This window comes from Oncorhynchus nerka, linkage group LG13, assembly GCF_034236695.1.
Source record: "Oncorhynchus nerka isolate Pitt River linkage group LG13, Oner_Uvic_2.0, whole genome shotgun sequence".
Classification (NCBI taxonomy): Eukaryota; Metazoa; Chordata; class Actinopteri; order Salmoniformes; family Salmonidae; genus Oncorhynchus; species Oncorhynchus nerka.
The window spans coordinates 7,764,188-7,782,497 of record NC_088408.1 but is presented as its reverse complement, the minus strand read 5'-3'; the positions used below and the strand labels follow the sequence as shown (position 1 = coordinate 7,782,497).

The window sequence follows — 18,310 nt, the reverse complement described above, 5'->3', positions numbered from 1 at the left end:
GTGCAGTGTGGTTGAGATTGCATCGTCTGTGGACCTATTTGGGCGGTAAGCAAATTGGAGTGGGTCTAGGGTGTCAGGTAGGGTGGAGGTGATATGGTCCTTGACTAGTCTCTCAAAGCACTTCATGATGACGGAAGTGAGTGCTACGGGGCGGTAGTCGTTTAGCTCAGTTACCTTAGCTTTCTTGGGAACAGGAACAATGGTGGCCCTCTTGAAGCATGTGGGAACAGCAGACTGGTATAGGGATTGATTGAATATGTCCGTAAACACACCGGCCAGCTGGTCTGCGCATGCTCTGAGGGCGCGGCTGGGGATGCCGTCTGGGCCTGCAGCCTTGCGAGGGTTAACACGTTTAAATGTCTTACTCACCTCGGCTGCAGTGAAGGAGAGACCGCATGTTTTCGTTGCAGGCCGTGTCAGTGGCACTGTATTGTCCTCAAAGCGGGCAAAAAGTTATTTAGTCTGCCTGGGAGCAAGACATCCTGGTCCGTGACTGGGCTGGGTTTCTTCTTGTAGTCCGTGATTGACTGTAGACCCTGCCACATGCCTCTTGTGTCTGAGCCATTGAATTGAGATTCCACTTTGTCTCTGTACTGACGCTTAGCTTGTTTAATAGCCTTGCGGAGGGAATAGCTGCATTGTTTATATTCGGACATGTTACCAGACACCTTGCCCTGATTAAAAGCAGTGGTTCGTGCTTTCAGTTTCACGCGAATGCTGCCATCAATCCACGGTTTCTGGTTTGGGAATGTTTTTATCGTTGCTATGGGAACGACATCTTCGACGCACGTTCTAATGAACTCGCACACCGAATCAGCGTATTCGTCAATATTTTCATCTGACGCAATACGAAACATGTCCCAGTCCACGTGATGGAAGCAGTCTTGGAGTGTGGAGTCAGCTTGGTCTGACCAGCGTTGGACAGACCTCAGCGTGGGAGCCTCTTGTTTAAGTTTCTGCCTGTAGGCAGGGATCAACAAAATGGAGTCGTGGTCAGCTTTTCCGAAAGGGGGGCGGGGCAGGGCCTTATATGCGTCGCGGAAGTTAGAGTAACAATGATCCAAGGTTTTACCACCCCTGGTTGCGCAATCGATATGCTGATAAAATTTAGGGAGTCTTGTTTTCAGATTAGCTTTGTTAAAATCCCCAGCTACAATGAATGCAGCCTCCGGATAAATGGTTTCCAGTTTGCAAAGAGTTAAATAAAGTTCGTTCAGAGCCATCGATGTGTCTGCTTGGGGGGGGATATATACGGCTGTGATTATAATCGAAGAGAATTCTCTTGGAAGATAATGCGTTTGAGTTCCTGTATGTTTCCTTCATCACACCATGTCTCGTTAGTCATGAGGCATACGCCCCCGCCGCTCTTCTTACCAGAAAGATGTTTGTTTCTGTCTGCGCGATGCGTGGAGAAACCCGTTGGCTGCACCGCATCGGATAGCGTCTTCCCAGTAAGCCATGTTTCCGTGAAGCAGAGAACATTGCAGTCTCTGATGTCCCTCTGGAATGCTACCCTTGCTCGGATTTCATCAACCTTGTTGTCAAGAGACTGGACATTGGCAAGAAGAATGCTGGGGAGTGGTGCGCGATGTGCCCTTGTCCGGAGTCTGACCAGAAGACCGCTACGTTTCCCTCTTTTTCGGAGTCGTTTTCTTGGGTCGCTGCATGCGATCCATTCCGTTGTCCTGTTTGTAAGGCAGAACACAGGATCCGCGTCGCGGAAAACATATTCTTGGTCGTACTGATGGTGAGTTGACGCTGATCTTATATTCAGTAGTTCTTCTCGACTGTATGTAATGAAACCTAAGATGACCTGGGGTACTAATGTAAGAAATAACACGTAAAAAAACAAAAAAACTGCATAGTTTCCTAGGAACGCGAAGCGAGGCGGCCATCTCTGTCGGCGCCGGAAGAGAATATATGTATTTGTATGTATATATATATGTGGGGCAGCAGGGTAGCCTAGTGGGTAGAGTGTTGGACTAGTAACCAGAAGGTTGCAAGTTCAAATCCCCGAGCTGACAAGATACAAATCTGTCGTTCTGCCCCTGAACAGGCAGTTAACCCACTGTTCCTAGACTGTCATTGAAAATAAGAATTTGTTCTTAACTGTAATAATGTAATAATTTAGCTTGTTTGGTTCATATGGCAGTGGGGCACAAAACAAATGATTTAAGAATTCCAAAAATGAAAATGTTGATTTAGAAGAAAGAAATTAAATTTGAATTAAGTTTCATAAATAAATGACATTATCAGGACATAATTTACACATCATTATTTGAAGCATGATTTATTTTGCTTGACGTAGGCTACTTGTAGAATATACAGCATCAGAAATATTGACACCTTGTAGGCTGTTATGTTGAATACTGTTATCCAAAGAAGAAAGGGATACTCTGCTATGTTTTGTTTGTTGCAATAGACAACTGTATCGAAAATGTCCACCTCTTGACTAAATAGTCTAATATATATATATAGGCTATATACCATATGGTCTTTATTTTCGAGGAATTCAAATAATTTAAGAAATCTATTTCAATTCATACTTGATAATTATTTGCTTATTTAGACGTTTTCGTTCAAATACATGGTTGTTATAAAATGTAGGAATATTGTAGGCTATATTCCATTAGAAAATGTCGCTTTCCAAATGCTTCACAAACAAGTTCTCACGGCATTTTCTTTACTTATATAAGCCTCAATGGCATACAGTCCAATTCAAAGACAGTGCGATAAATATTAGTTATAGAGTTATCCTTCAGAGTTTTACCTGTGTCGTCTCTTCTTTCTGTTCTTGTTTTGGTTCATCGATGATTTGGAAAATGTCTTTTCACTGGAGGATATGTCATCTGAATCTGGAAATAAATAGCTATAGTTTATCATTAAATAAATAGCTATAGTTTATCATTAAATAAATAGCTATAGTTTATCATTAAATAAATAGCTATAGTTTATCATTAAATAAATAGCTATAGTTTATCATTAAATAAATAGCTATAGTTTATCATTAAATAAATAGCCACAGCTCTATTGCCAATACTATTACAATGTAATACTTATGAACTGTTATCGTACAGTGTAGAAATATGTTCAAAAACAGGATAAGAGAATTTGCAATCGTTAAGACAAAAATTACATTTTCAATTGACAATTTATTGAAGATAAAAACATAATCATTCAAATTAAAATTTATAAATATATGTCAAATCAATTGCTTATTTTCTACTTAAAATATATATACTTTTAGAATGTATAGGTCTATACGCTAGCTTATAGTTTACACATTTACCAGAGCAGCTTGCGGAGTATTGCGCATCAAGCTGTCCCATTGCCCTGGCCCCGTTGAGCGGCTGAAGGTGAACACTCTGCGCCTCCTGTAACGCCTCCAGAAAGGCAGGCTGGCTGTAAAACGAATGAATTCCTCCTCCTGGACCAATAATTCCCATCCCAATCCCGACTCCCGCCGAGTCCAAAACCGATCTAGCCGCCAGAAGGTGCGCCCTGTGCGGCAAAGATTCCAATGGACGCCGCGTAACCGCGGGCGGCTCCTTATTCAAGCCCAGAATCTCCTGGATTCCGAATCCTGTGCACTTGTGCGTCGTAGTCAAACGCATTTTTTTGACGGTTGTTACTGGAGTCCGGATCCCACTAGGTTTAGAGGCGAATACTTTTTTCCCCAGTTTATTCAAAAAAAAGTCTGAAAGAACAGTCACCTTCTTTTCCCCCCGTTATGGCGTCAGACTGTTATCTCTGATGGTGTTCCCTGATTGGTTCCCTGATTGGCTCAGATTTTTTTTAAATCCAACAGGTTCCTCGTTTCTCTCAGCCAATCACCACAGAGAGAACTTTAACGCCGACAGAACACAGGGGTCGAGCGATTCTTTCGTGACGACAGATCGATTAAAATGGAAATACATTGGAAGACTTGGGTTCTGTTTAGACTCAAGGTATTTCCAGACAACATGGTTTATTAGACCACCATAAAAAAAACGAAGTTACTATAAACGGTCCAGAATTTGGTGACATTAATCAGGATGCAGGATTTTTTTTGTTTTTGTTGCCGCCTTCACTGTGGTTCACAAAATAATTTTTCTCTTGACATACATGCTTCTTCTATATTTGAAGTTACTAGGTGGTTTCTTCTGTTCAACTGAGTTGAACATCGATACATCCTTCAACATTGTTATATTTTCTGTCTGAGTTTAACGAAATGATGGATTATATGCATGTATGCATTTGGTAAGGTAGACTAACAATGAATCATGCTTTTACATGAGATGACGCTTGAAGGGATGAGTTCATTCTAAACTATATCAAGTATCCAATTATGAACCACATAAATTAATAAGAAGGTAAACCATTACTTTTTTTATGCTGCGATATAGTTGCCTGTCTACCCAAACTCCCAAACGCTATACCACGCCCACGGATGTTAGTTACTTCACCACAATGAGTCTGGATCTGAGTAGCCTACCTCCCTGACGATTTCTAGAATGGAAATACATTCTAGATGGTCTGATTGGTGCCAGAAACCGATGGGGTTGGGCCAGAGCCAGAACACATGCGGTTTGAAAATGAGTCATTGTCTTTGATACTCTAATTGGTTAGAGATGATCCAATCACTGATGACTTTGTTTGGTACATCACCGCAAAGGACTTCATTGATGGCAGTCTCAGACTGAACTATGCGTCGAGCAGCGGAATAATTCAGTTTGAGTTGTCAGGCAAGCGATAAAGACTATCCAAACATCTATTCTGTATAGTGTACTTAATTTTCATCTAATTGTTTCAGGTTTCTCTCAGGGATGAAGTGATATTCAGTATAATTTAATCTCAAAGATACTTATAAAACAATTCCCTACAAATGACTCTCGCTGTCCAATCTTGACCGTTCAACTGAACCCTGAACTCACACAATAAATGGCCGCAACGGATTGAGTAAAACCTTTAATCAATAAATCAATCAATACAAACACTGTTCGGGGTATTACTTTCACTGTAGCCCGGGCTCTCCATCTGTCTATCCCTGTCTAGATGATTTCAGGGCTTTAATCTCGCAGCCATCGAGTCGTAAAGTATCCAACCAGCCGGATAAAACCGGATAAAACGGTTTAATTTGGACATGGTTTGGTCTCTGCCTGACTGGCTTTGAAAATCATATCGTCCCCGTGTCAGTAATATAGAACAAAATATGACACAATGTTACACAATATTGAAACTGGAAAATGACCAATATATTAATCTATGGTTGTATTGTATATTTGGTATTTTCTCTAGTAAGGAAGAAAAAAACAATCAAGGAAAAAACATGTTGTTAATATTGTTATTATTATTATTATTATTCAGCAATACAACATTTAATAATTGTAAGGCTACATTTAGTTATGTCTGTCATAATTGCAGTGCTTTTTGTGTCTTGTTGTGTTTCGATTTGTAGGTATAATTTGACTGGATTTATATAGGCTACTTGACCTTAATCCGACTAAGAAGATGATGAAAATGCACATTCTTTAATCTTGATTAATTAATTAATTGGCCAACCACTGATTTAGCCTATCAAATAAAGAATAAAAAAAACTTCTAGTTCTTAATTCCAAAAACACCACTAGAACTAAAATGGCAGGTCCCAATTCAAACAGTTTATAGCCAGTTTACAGACGAACTAACTAGGCACGCAATAAACGTTCATCCTTAACGTCTAATCATGTGGCTAGGCGAGCGATTTGCAAATTGTAATTCGTTTTGCATACTAAGTGTTTTGTCTTTGGTGTTCACAATGAGTCAGTCTGCGCATCTGTTGATGTTGACTTCTTTACTGACAGGTCACATGATTAAGAGGACAAAGTGTTGAGAGTATTTAGGACACACACACACACACACACACACGCACACGCACACACGCACGCGCACACACACACACACACAAACAACTGACTTTACAGTAATACCCTACAATTACCACAAATAATGAAGGACATGATTAAATGTTTCTTAGAGAGAGATATGTTGGTGATATTTCACCACATTACTATACTTATAGGACTATGGAGTGTATGAATTAATAAAGAAAGGATGATGTTGATATGAAAAATTCAATCCCATTTCGAAAATGATGCTGACGACCCAGGACAGCATGATCAAACAAAGACACCCTAAAAAGCTTAGAGGTTTTATTATCAAGTCAAAGATATCTTGAGATTTATTCCATTCCATTCACCTCCTTCTCATGATAATATATGTTTTGTAACCGTTTTTGTCGTTTTAAATGGAGGAGATATTTTGCGAAAATTAAAATCCCCATTTGATTTGCTCGGTAAGAGTGGGAAATAACCCCTCGTTTAATTTTACATAACTAATCCTTTCAAATCCGCTATTATTCAATTAATGCGGAGTTTGATTCGCTCATAGATAATTTCTGGCACACTTTTGGACATCTGGACACGTAATTATGTCGAGGACAGATACAATTTATGGAAATGAGCAGACGCCTTTCGATGGAGGCAGGAGATAACACCGACCTTATCAAAGTGCCATGTGGCAATGCATAAATAAATCCGTGATTTATCCTGGACCCGTTTGGCGTCGCAGGTCACGCGTCAGGCTGTCAATCTAGGACCGCGCGTGTGGGATGTTGTGATGGTGGGCTGCTGCCGCTACATCACCAAACCACGCAGTGTGCATTGCGTGACACTATTTGCCTCAGCATTCAGGAAACAGCCGTGCACATAATGTGGGAAATATTATAAATTGCCGCCAGAATCCTTTTCACGCGCACTTGCACACAAATGCATAATGAAGAAAGATACTCAATGAGAATCCCGTTTGATCCGAGCTATGGTTTTATACTATTGGGAGACGTGAAAACCTGTTAAAATTCCACAGGCATTTCGATACCAACAGAATACAGGTCAAAAGGTATATTTTATACTAGGCTATAGGCTACTATTTTTCACCATCCCAGAAAGCAAAATGACATTGAAAATACATATTTTCCAGATGTTGACATCACATGTATTTCAGGTACTGAATGAAAGGTTATAAGAAGTTGAAAATACGTATTTTCCGGAAGTTGAAATCAGATGCATTTTAGGTGCTGAAGGAAAGGTAAAAATACATATTTTCTGTCCTTCGAAAATATGTATTTTCCGGACATTGAAAATATGTAATTTACAGACATTGAAAATATGTATTTTTCGGTCATATTCTATGGCTAAATTAACAGTGGTATACATTCTTAATTAAGTATATCAGAATAATAATTTCCACATCTCTTAATAGGAAAGAGGAGCCACCTGAAGACTGCAACAAAATATGTATTGTTGCTCCCATCTGTCACATGCACTAATGTTAGCTTTTCAAACGGTTTAAAACGGCCAGTGGTGATGTTTAAAGTACTCCAATATACACACAATACACAAATCAACAGAGCACTTCAACTACAAAAAACATTCTGAGTAACAGTTACAGATTTTTTTGTTCTTGCCATGACTGTAATATGTTGTTGTTTTTCTACCTTAGTTGAATGCACTGACTGTAAATCACTCTGGATAAGAGCATCTGCTGAATGACACAAATGTAAATGTAAAAAATAAAAAATAAAAACACTTGCAAAGAATGCTGGGCATTATTCTAATGAGCTACACCCAAACAAGTTCAAATTTGGTTGGTGCGGACAAGATCCAAATCTATACTAATCATAGACATCTAGGCTATTTTTTTACAAGTTTGAACATCACAGTACAGTAGAGCACAGTAGAACCAGTGGTGGAAAAAGTAACCAATTGTCATACTTGAGTAAAAGTAAAGATACCTTCAAAGAGGTCGCTATTGCAAATTAGAACTTGTTCTCAACTAGCCTACCTGGTTAAATAAAGGTGAAATAAAAAATAAAATAAAGAAAATGACTCAAGTAAAAGTGAACTTAGCCCAGTACAATTCAACTTGAGTAAAAGTTTAAAAGTATTTGGTTTTTAAATATATTTAAGTATCAAAAGTAGAAATAAAAGCATAAATAATTTCAAATTCCTTATATTGAGCAAACCATACTGTACCATTTTCTTGTTTTTTAAATTTATGGATAGCCAGGGGCACAGTTCAACACTTAGACATAATTTACAAATGAAGCATCTGTTTAGTGAGTCTTCCAGATCAGAGGCAGTATGACCAGGGATGTTCTCTGTTTAGTGAGTCCTCCAGATCAGAGGCAGTATGACCAGGGATGTTCTCTGTTTAGTGAGTCCTCCAGATCAGAGGCGGTATGACCAGGGATGTTCTCTGTTTAGTGAGTCTTCCAGATCAGATGCAGTATGACCAGGGATGTTCTCTGTTTAGTGAGTCCACCAGATCAGAGGCAGTAGGGATGACCAGGGATGTTCTCTGTTTAGTGAGTCCACCAGATCAGAGGCAGTAGGGATGACCAGGGATGTTCTCTGTTTAGTGAGTCCACCAGATCAGAGACAGTAGGGATGACCAGGGATGTTCTCTGTTTAGTGAGTCCACCAGATCAGAGGCAGTAGGGATGACCAGGGATGTTCTCTGTTTAGTGAGTCCACCAGATCAGAGGCAGTAGGGATGACCAGGGATGTTCTCTGTTTAGTGAGTCCTCCAGATCAGAGGCAGTAGGGACGACCAGGGATATTCTCTTGATAAGTGCGTGAATTTGACCATTTTCCTGTCCTGTTAAGCATTCAAAATGTAACAACTAGTTTTGGCTGTCAGGGAAAATGTAGAGAGTAAAAAATACATTATTTTCTTCAGGAATGTAGTGAAGTAAAAGTTGTCAAAAATAGAAATAATAAAGTAAAGTACAGATACTTCAAAAAACTACTTAAATAGTACTTTAAAGTATGTTTACCTAAATACTTTACACCACTGAGTAAAACACAGTAGAGTACAGTACAGTACAGTATAATTTAATTTAGTAGAGTACAGCAGAGTATAGTACAGTATAGTTTAGTTCAGTAGAGGACAGTACAGTTTAGTTCAGTAGAGGACAGTACAGTTTAGTTCAGTAGAGGACAGTACAGTTTAGTTCAGTAGAGGACAGTACAGTTTAGTTCAGTAGAGTAGAGGACAGTACAATTTAGTTCAGTAGAGGACAGTTTAGTTCAGTAGAGGACAGTACAGTTTAGTTCAGTTCAGTAGAGGACAGTACAGTTTAGTTCAGTTCAGTAGAGGACAGTACAATTTAGTTCAGTAGAGTAGAGGACAGTACAATTTAGTTCAGTAGAGGACAGTTTAGTTCAGTAGAGGACAGTACAGTTTAGTTCAGTAGAGGACAGTACAGTTTAGTTATGTAGAGTAGAGTAGAGGACAGTACAGTTTAGTTCAGTAGAGGACATTTTAGTTCAGTAGAGGACATTTTAGTTCAGTAGAGGACAGTACAGTTTAGTTCAGTAGAGGACAGTACCGTTTAGTTCAGTAGAGGACAGTACAGTTTAGTTCAGTAGAGGACAGTACCATTTATGTCAGTAGAGTAGAGGACAGTACAGTTTAGTTATGTAGAGTACAGGACAGTACAGTTTAGTTCAGTAGAGGACATTTTAGTTCAGTAGAGGACATTTTAGTTCAGTAGAGGACAGTACAGTTTAGTTCAGTAGAGGACAGTACAGTTTAGTTCAGTAGAGGACAGTACCGTTTATGTCAGTAGAGTAGAGGACAGTACAGTTTAGTTCAGTAGAGGACAGTTTAGTTCAGTAGAGTAGAGGACAGTACAGTTTAGTTCAGTAGAGGACAGTACTATTTCAGTAGAGGACAGTTTAGTTCAGTAGAGTAGAGGACAGTTTAGTTCAGTAGAGTAGAGGACAGTACAGTTTAGTTCAGTAGAGGACAGTACAGTTTAGTTCAGTAGAGGACAGTTTAGTTCAGTAGAGTAGAGGACAGTTTAGTTCAGTAGAGGACAGTTTAGTTCAGTAGAGTAGAGGACAGTTTAGTTCAGTAGAGTAGAGGACAGTTTAGTTCAGTAGAGTAGAGGACAGTTTAGTTCAGTAGAGGACGTTAGACCTTCTCTTAATTAAGGGCATTTAGAAGGCAACATTTTTTTGAATTTTACCCCCTTTTTCGTGGTATCCAAGTGTTACTATCTTGTCTCATCGCTATAACTCCCATACGGGATCGGGAGAGACGAAGGTTGAAAGCCATGTGTCCTCCGAAACACAACCCAACCAAGCCGCACTGCTTCTTTAACACAGCGCGCATCCAACCCGGAAGCCAGCCGCACCGATGAGTCCTCCGATACACAACCCAACCAAGCCGCACTGCTTCTTTAACACAGCGCGCATCCAACCCGGAAGCCAGCCGCACCGATGAGTCCTCCGATACACAACCCAACCAAGCCGCACTGCTTCTTTAACACAGCGCGCATCCAACCCGGAAGCCAGCCGCACCAATGTGTCGGAGGAAACACCGTGCGACTAGCGTGCACTGCGCCCGGCCCGCCACAGGAGTCGCTAGTTCGCGATGAGACAAGGATATCCGTACCGGCCAAACCCTCCCTAATCTGGACTAAGCTAGGCCAATTGTACGTCGCCCCATGGACCTCGCGACAGAGCCTGGGCTCGAACCCAGAGTCTCTGGTGGCACAGCTAGCACTGCGATGCAGTGCCTTAGACGACTGCGCCACCCGGGAGGCCTTTAACTTATTCTATTTCTATGCACACCGTGGCTCCTATTATGCACAACCAGAATGACTTCTTTGTCCTCCAAACACGACGAGTTGAGTTTTAACCAAAAAGTTATATTTTGGTTTCATCTGACCATATGACATTCTCCCAATATTCTTCTGGATCATCCAAATGCTCTCTAGCAAACTTCAGACGGGCCTGGACATGTACTGGCTTAAGCAGGGGGACACGTCTGGCACTGCAGGATTTGAGTCCCTGGCGGTGTAGTGTGTTACTGATGGTAGGCTTTGTTTCTTTGGTCCCAGCTCTCTGCAGGTCATTCACTAGGTCCCCCCGTGTGGTTCCGCGATTTTTGCTCACCGTTCTTGTGATAATTTTGACCCCACGGGGTGAGATCTTGCGTGGAGACCCAGATCGAGGGAGATTATCAGTGGTCTTGTATGTCTTCCATTTCCTAATAATTGCTCCCACAGTTGATTTCTTCAAACCAAGCTGCTTACCTATTGCAGATTCAGTCTTCCCAGCCTGGTGCAGGTCTACAATTTTGTTTCTGGTGTCCTTTGACAGCTCTTTGGTCTTGGCCATAGTGGAGTTTGGAGTGTGACTGTTTGAGGTTGTGGACAGGTGTCTTTTATACTGATAACAAGTTCAAACAGGTGCCATTAATTCAGGTAATGAGTGGAGGACAGAGGAGCCTCTTAAAGAAGAAGTTACAGGTCTGTGAGAGCCAGAAATCTTGCTTGTTTGTAGGTGACCAAATACTTATTTTCCACCATCATTTGCAAATATAGTAATTAAAAATCCTACAATGTGATTTTCTGGATAGTTTTTTCTTATTTTGTCTGTCATAGTTTAAGTGTACCTATGATGAAAATGACAGGCCTCTCTCATCTTTTTAAGTGGGAGAACTTGCACAATTGGCGGCTGACTAAATACTTTTTTGCCCCACTGTATACATATATATATATATATATATTTACAAAAATATATGGGGGATTGGAAATGATGCAGACAGTACAATCTATCTGCAATGTTAAAGCAGATCTATCTCCCCAAGATAAACTAAAAATACAAAAAAGAAAGACCCACTGAACCATGCATGAGAGCACCAACTATTCCGGACGACTGTGTGAGTAGGACAGGAACCTTCCCGCTAGAAAATTCTGGCATTTGATTGCCAATATGCAGAGGGAGTTGAAAAGAGAACACACAAAAGGCTGTTGTATAAAACACCTGTCCCGGATGATGTCTTCAAACTAAGGGCAGTGACGCTTTCATATCAGTCTCTGGTATTGCTGTTCAGACATTTGCCCTAAACAAAAAAATGGACCTCTGTCCTCCTCAGTTTCTTTATGTTTGAGGCTTTCTCTGGTCTCGCCGTTTATATTTCAGGGAGTTGACACGGACTTCTGGATGTCCAAGTCGGCCAAGCATTGGTTCGGGAAGTTGGCCATCTTGTACATAAAGGCAGTGTTTCCATCCATTCCATCCGCGATGGGATGCCTTCTCTCTCAAACAAGGGTTGGTCTTTGTTAAAGCTTCAGCCGCCTCGTCTAATTGGGAGTCGTTGGGGAATGCTGTGTACTGTACTTGATTATTTTCTCTGCCGTGCCTTCAACAATGTCAGATTTCAGCATTGGGACGAGAGATAAAGTTCCATTCGCACTGAAATCCGCATTTCGCCTTTCAAGTAGTATCTCTGTAAAAAAAAAATGTGCATGAACACACCTTAACTATATCGAAACTAATTTTACACTTATAGTAATAATAATCATAATAGATAGATTCAATTCCCAGTAATCTGATGGGTGACATTATTAAGCTATCTGATAGGCTACAGGTAGGCCTATGCCAATTGTGGAGCTCCATGGTGCTGAATGGACAGGACAGGACAGAGGGGGGGCTCTGATACATTCTGTGGAGGAATTCAGACATGTTGGTGGCACCAGAGCCATATATTTACAGATAGATTCCCCCCCCCCCGCCACCTGACCCCCCCACACACCACCACCCCAACCTCCCTTCACCACCCTCCCTCTCTCCCTCTAGACTGGGCCATGTTATTTAATAGATTAAACATTCATGCTGGTCCAATCCCCAGAGAGGGGAGACAACATCCTCCCCACTATTCTCACCCAGTCCTCTACCACACACACACACACACACACACACGAACACACACACACACACACACACACACACACACACACACACACACACACACACACACACACCTCGTTGACTCCCACTTGATGCTGGTGTTTGTGCTGAAAATTCAATTACCCAGTTATTGATATGTCTGGGTGGGGTGCTGCCATGCGAACATGGGGGATGATTTCCCAGGAGGCAACACGTCTATGCCTGGATCTATCTTATCATTTTACTCATCGCCACAGCACCGCAGAAAGGACATAAGGAGAGGTCTCACACTTACACACAAACATGCATGCACACACGGGGGGACACAGAGAGAGAGAGTCTGGTACCTCTGCCAGGGCCCCCACAGGTTAGCCACGTGTCTACAGAAAGACATCCCGAGGCCCACAGGTTAGCCATGTGTTCTAGCATCCCGAGGACCCACAGATTAGCCATGTGTCCTAGCATCCCGAGGCCCCACAGGTTAGCCATGTGTCCTAGCATCCCGAGGCCCCACAGGTTAGCCATGTGTCCTAGCATCTCGAGGCCCACAGGTTAGCCATGAGACCTAGCATCCCGAGGCCCCACAGGTTAGCCATGTGGCCTAGCATCCCGAGGCCCCACAGGTTAGCCATGTGTCCTAGCATCTCGAGGCCACCACAGGTTAGCAATGTGGCCTAGCATCCCGAGGCCACCACAGGTTAGCCATGTGTCCTAGCATCCCGAGGCCACCACAGGTTAGCCATGTGGCCTAGCATCACGAGGCCACCACAGGTTAGCCATGTGTCCTAGCATCCCGAGGTCACCAGAGGTTAGCAATGTGGCCTAGCATTCCGAGGCCACCACAGGTTAACCATGTGGCCTAGCATCTCGAGGCCACCACAGGTTAGCCATGTGGCCTAGCATCTCGAGGCCACCACAGGTTAGCCATGTGGCCTAGCATCACGAGGCCACCACAGGTTAGCCATGTGGCCTAGCATCTCGAGGCCACCACAGGTTAGCCATGTGGCCTAGCATCACGAGGCCACCACAGGTTAGCTACATGGCCTAGGATCACGAGGCCACAACAGGTTAGCCATGTGGCCTAGCATCACGAGGCCACCACAGGTTAGCCACGTGGCCTAGCATCTCGAGGCCACCACAGGTTAGCCATGTGGCATAGTATCCCGAGGACCCACAGGTTAGCCATGTGTCCTAGCATCACGAGGCCACCACAGGTTAGCCATGTTGCCTAGCATCCCGAGGCCCCAGAGGTTGCAGCTGATCTTCCTCTAGTCACAGCCCTCATCTCTGTCCTCCCTGGGGACCATGGTCCAATGATAAAAAGGTCTATAGCTAAGGCTGTGTGCGTGTATGGAGGAGGGGGGCTGTGCATCTTATGACAGCAGCTGGACCTGCCAAACCCTCCACACGCCAGTGAACCCCCATGGGACTGGATAGATAGAGGAAGGGAGGTATGGTGGGCTAGGGTGTGGGTGTCTACTGGGGCGATGATGTTTGTTAAACAGACAGTACCCACACAGCAAATTTGCAGGTGTTAAAATCTTGGTGTTGAGGTAAAAAGTGTTATATCTGGGTGTTTACTGTAGTGGGGTTAATACCAGGGGGTTAATACCAGGGGGTTAATAGAATGGGGATAACACAAGGGGGATAACACAAGGGGGATAATACCAGGGGTATAATACCAGGGGTTAATACCAGGGGGTTAATAGAATGGGGATAACACAAGGGGGTTAATACCAGGGGGATAATACCAGGGGGATAATACCAGGGGGTTAATACCAGGGGGTTAATAGAATGGGGATAACACAAGGGGGTTAATACCAGGGGGTTAATACCAGGGGGATAATACCGGGGGATAATACCAGGGGGATAATACCAGGGGGTTAATACCAGGGGGTTAATACCAGGGGGATAATACCGGGGGATAATACCAGGGGGATAATTAATACCAGTGGGTTGACACCACATGCAGTGAATAAATGAAGTGTAATTTTAATCACAGTGGAATCAACACAGCGTGGCGTTGTTGTTACTCCACTGTGTTGAGTTCGTAATAAAATGGTGGTCCGATAGTCCAAGCTAAGCCAAGCTGTCTTCATCAGGGTATAGTCACCAACACTGCGGGATGACTCGTTTATATACAGTGGGGCAAAAAAGTACATTTAACATTACATTTAAGTCATTTAGCAGACGCTCTTATCCAGAGCGACTTACAAATTGGTGCATTCACCTTATGACATCCAGTGGAACAGTAGTGCATCTAAATCTTTTAAGGGGGTGAGAAGGATTACTTTATCCTATCCTAGGTATTCCTGAAAGAGGTGGGGTTTCAGGTGTCTCCGGAAGGTGGTGATTGACTCCGCTGTCCTGGCGTCGTGAGGGAGTTTGTTCCACCATTGGGGGACCAGAGCAGCGAACAGTTTTGACTGGGCTGAGCGGGAACTGTACTTCCTCAGTGGTAGGGAGGCGAGCAGGCCAGAGGTGGATGAACGCAGTGCCCTTGTTTGGGTGTAGGGCCTGATCAGAGCCTGGAGGTACTGAGGTGCCGTTCCCTCACAGCTCCGTAGGCAAGCACCATGGTCTTGTAGCGGATGCGAGCTTCAACTGGAAGCCAGTGGAGAGAGCGGAGGAGCGGGGTGACGTGAGAGAACTTGGGAAGGTTGAACACCAGACGGGCTGCGGCGTTCTGGATGAGTTGTAGGGGTTTAATGGCACAGGCAGGGAGCCCAGCCAACAGCGAGTTGCAGTAATCCAGACGGGAGATGACAAGTGCCTGGATTAGGACCTGCGCCGCTTCCTGTGTGAGGCAGGGTCGTACTCTGCGGATGTTGTAGAGCATGAACCTACAGGAAAGGGCCACCGCCTTGATGTTAGTTGAGAACGACAGGGTGTTGTCCAGGATCACGCCAAGGTTCTTAGCGCTCTGGGAGGAGGACACAATGGAGTTGTCAACCGTGATGGCGAGATCATGGAACGGGCAGTCCTTCCCCGGGAGGAAGAGCAGCTCCGTCTTGCCGAGGTTCAGCTTGAGGTGGTGATCCGTCATCCACACTGATATGTCTGCCAGACATGCAGAGATGCGATTCGCCACCTGGTCATCAGAAGGGGGAAAGGAGAAGATTAATTGTGTGTCGTCTGCATAGCAATGATAGGAGAGACCATGTGAGGTTATGACAGAGCCAAGTGACTTGGTGTATAGCGAGAATAGGAGAGGGCCTAGAACAGAGCCCTGGGGACACCAGTGGTGAGAGCACGTGGTGTGGAGACGGATTCTCGCCACGCCACCTGGTAGGAGCGACCTGTCAGGTAGGACGCAATCCAAGCGTGGGCCGCGCCGGGAGATGCCCAACTCGGAGAGGGTGGAGAGGAGGATCTGATGGTTCACCGTATCGAAGGCAGCCGATAGGTCTAGAAGGATGAGAGCAGAGGAGAGAGAGTTAGCTTTAGCAGTGCGGAGCGCCTCCGTGATACAGAGAAGAGCAGTCTCAGTTGAATGACTAGTCTTGAAACCTGACTGATTTGGATCAAGAAGGTCATTCTGAGAGAGATAGCGGGAGAGCTGGCCAAGGACGGCACGTTCAAGAGTTTTGGAGAGAAAAGAAAGAAGGGATACTGGTCTGTAGTTGTTGACATCGGAGGGATCGAGTGTAGGTTTTTTCAGAAGGGGTGCAACTCTCGCTCTCTTGAAGACGGAAGGGACGTAGTCAGCGGTCAGGGATGAGTTGATGAGCGAGGTGAGGTAAGGGAGAAGGTCTCCGGAAATGGTCTGGAGAAGAGAGGAGGGGATAGGGTCAAGCGGGCAGGTTGTTGGGCGGCCGGCCGTCACAAGACGCGAGATTTCATCTGGAGAGAGAGGGGAGAAAGAGGTCAGAGCACAGGGTAGGGCAGTGTGAGCAGAACCAGCGGTGTCGTTTGACTTAGCAAACGAGGATCGGATGTCGTCGACCTTCTTTTCAAAATGGTTGACGAAGTCATCTGCAGAGAGGGAGGAGGGGGAGGGGGAGGAGGATTCAGGAGGGAGGAGAAGGTTGCAAAGAGCTTCCTAGGGTTAGAGGCAGATGCTTGGAATTTAGAGTGGTAGAAAGTGGCTTTAGCAGCAGAGAGAGAAGAGGAAAATGTAGAGAGGAGGGAGTGAAAGGATGTCAGGTCCGCAGGGAGGCGAGTTTTCCTCCATTTCCGCTCGGCTGCCCGGAGCCCTGTTCTGTGAGCTCGCAATGAGTCGTCGAGCCACGGTGCGGGAGGGGAGGACCGAGCCGGCCTGGAGGATAGGGGACATAGAGAGTCAAAGGATGCAGAAAGGGAGGAGAGGAGGGTTGAGGAGGCAGAATCAGGAGATAGGTTGGAGAAGGTTTGAGCAGAGGGAAGAGATGATAGGATGGAAGAGGAGAGAGTAGCGGGGGAGAGAGAGCGAAGGTTGGGACGGCGCGATACCATCCGAGTAGGGGCAGTGTGGGAAGTGTTGGATGAGAGCGAGAGGGAAAAGGATACAAGGTAGTGGTCGGAGACTTGGAGGGGAGTTGCAATGAGGTTAGTGGAAGAACAGCATCTAGTAAAGATGAGGTCGAGCGTATTTCCTGCCTTGTGAGTAGGGGGGGAAGGTGAGAGGGTGAGGTCAAAAGAGGAGAGGAGTGGAAAGAAGGAGGCAGAGAGGAATGAGTCAAAGGTAGACGTGGGGAGGTTAAAGTCGCCCAGAACTGTGAGAGGTGAGCCGTCCTCAGGAAAGGAGCTTATCAAGGCATCAAGCTCATTGATGAACTCTCCGAGGGAACCTGGAGGGCGATAAATGATAAGGATGTTAAGCTTGAAAGGGCTGGTAACTGTGACAGCATGGAATTCAAAGGAGGCGATAGACAGATGGGTAAGGGGAGAAAGAGAGAATGACCACTTGGGAGAGATGAGGATCCCGGTGCCACCACCCCGCTGACCAGAAGCTCTCGGGTGTGCGAGAACACGTGGGCAGACGAAGAGAGAGCAGTAGGAGTAGCAGTGTTGTCTGTGGTGATCCATGTTTCCGTCAGTGCCAAGAAGTCGAGGGACTGGAGGGAGGCATAGGCTGAGATGAACTCTGCCTTGTTGGCCGCAGATCGGCAGTTCCAGAGGCTACCGGAGACCTGGAACTCCACGTGGGTCGTGCGCGCTGGGACCACCAGATTAGGTGGCCGCGGCCACGCGGTGTGGAGCGTTTGTATGGTCTGTGCAGAGAGGAGAGAACAGGGATAGACAGACACATAGTTGACAGGCTACACAAGAGGCTACGCTAATGCAAAGGAGATTGGAATGACAAGTGGACTACACGTCTCGAGTGTTCAGAAAGTTAAGCTTACGTAGCAAGAATCTTATTGACTAAAATGATTAAAAATGATACAGTACTGCTGAAGTAGGCTAGCTGGCAGAGGCTGCGTTGTTGACTATGTAGGCTAGCTGGCATTGGCTGCGTTGTTGACACTACACTAATCAAGTCGTTCCGTTGAGTGTAATAGTTTCTACTGTGCTGCTATTCGGGGCTAGCTGGCTAGCTAGCAGTGATGATTACGTTACGTTGCGTTAAA

At 44.5% G+C, this 18,310-nt stretch overlaps 1 protein-coding gene across 1 annotated transcript in view; it reads right to left on the bottom strand.

The window, feature by feature from the left end:
- LOC115122081 (visual system homeobox 2-like) overlaps nucleotides 1-18,310 on the bottom strand; it is a 52,254-nt gene that overhangs the window by 9,651 nt on the left and 24,293 nt on the right. The window contains 3 exon segments of the mRNA XM_065026095.1: nucleotides 2,771-2,855; nucleotides 3,290-3,620; nucleotides 3,623-3,667. Coding sequence (XP_064882167.1) covers nucleotides 2,771-2,855; nucleotides 3,290-3,620; nucleotides 3,623-3,667 — 461 coding nt within the window.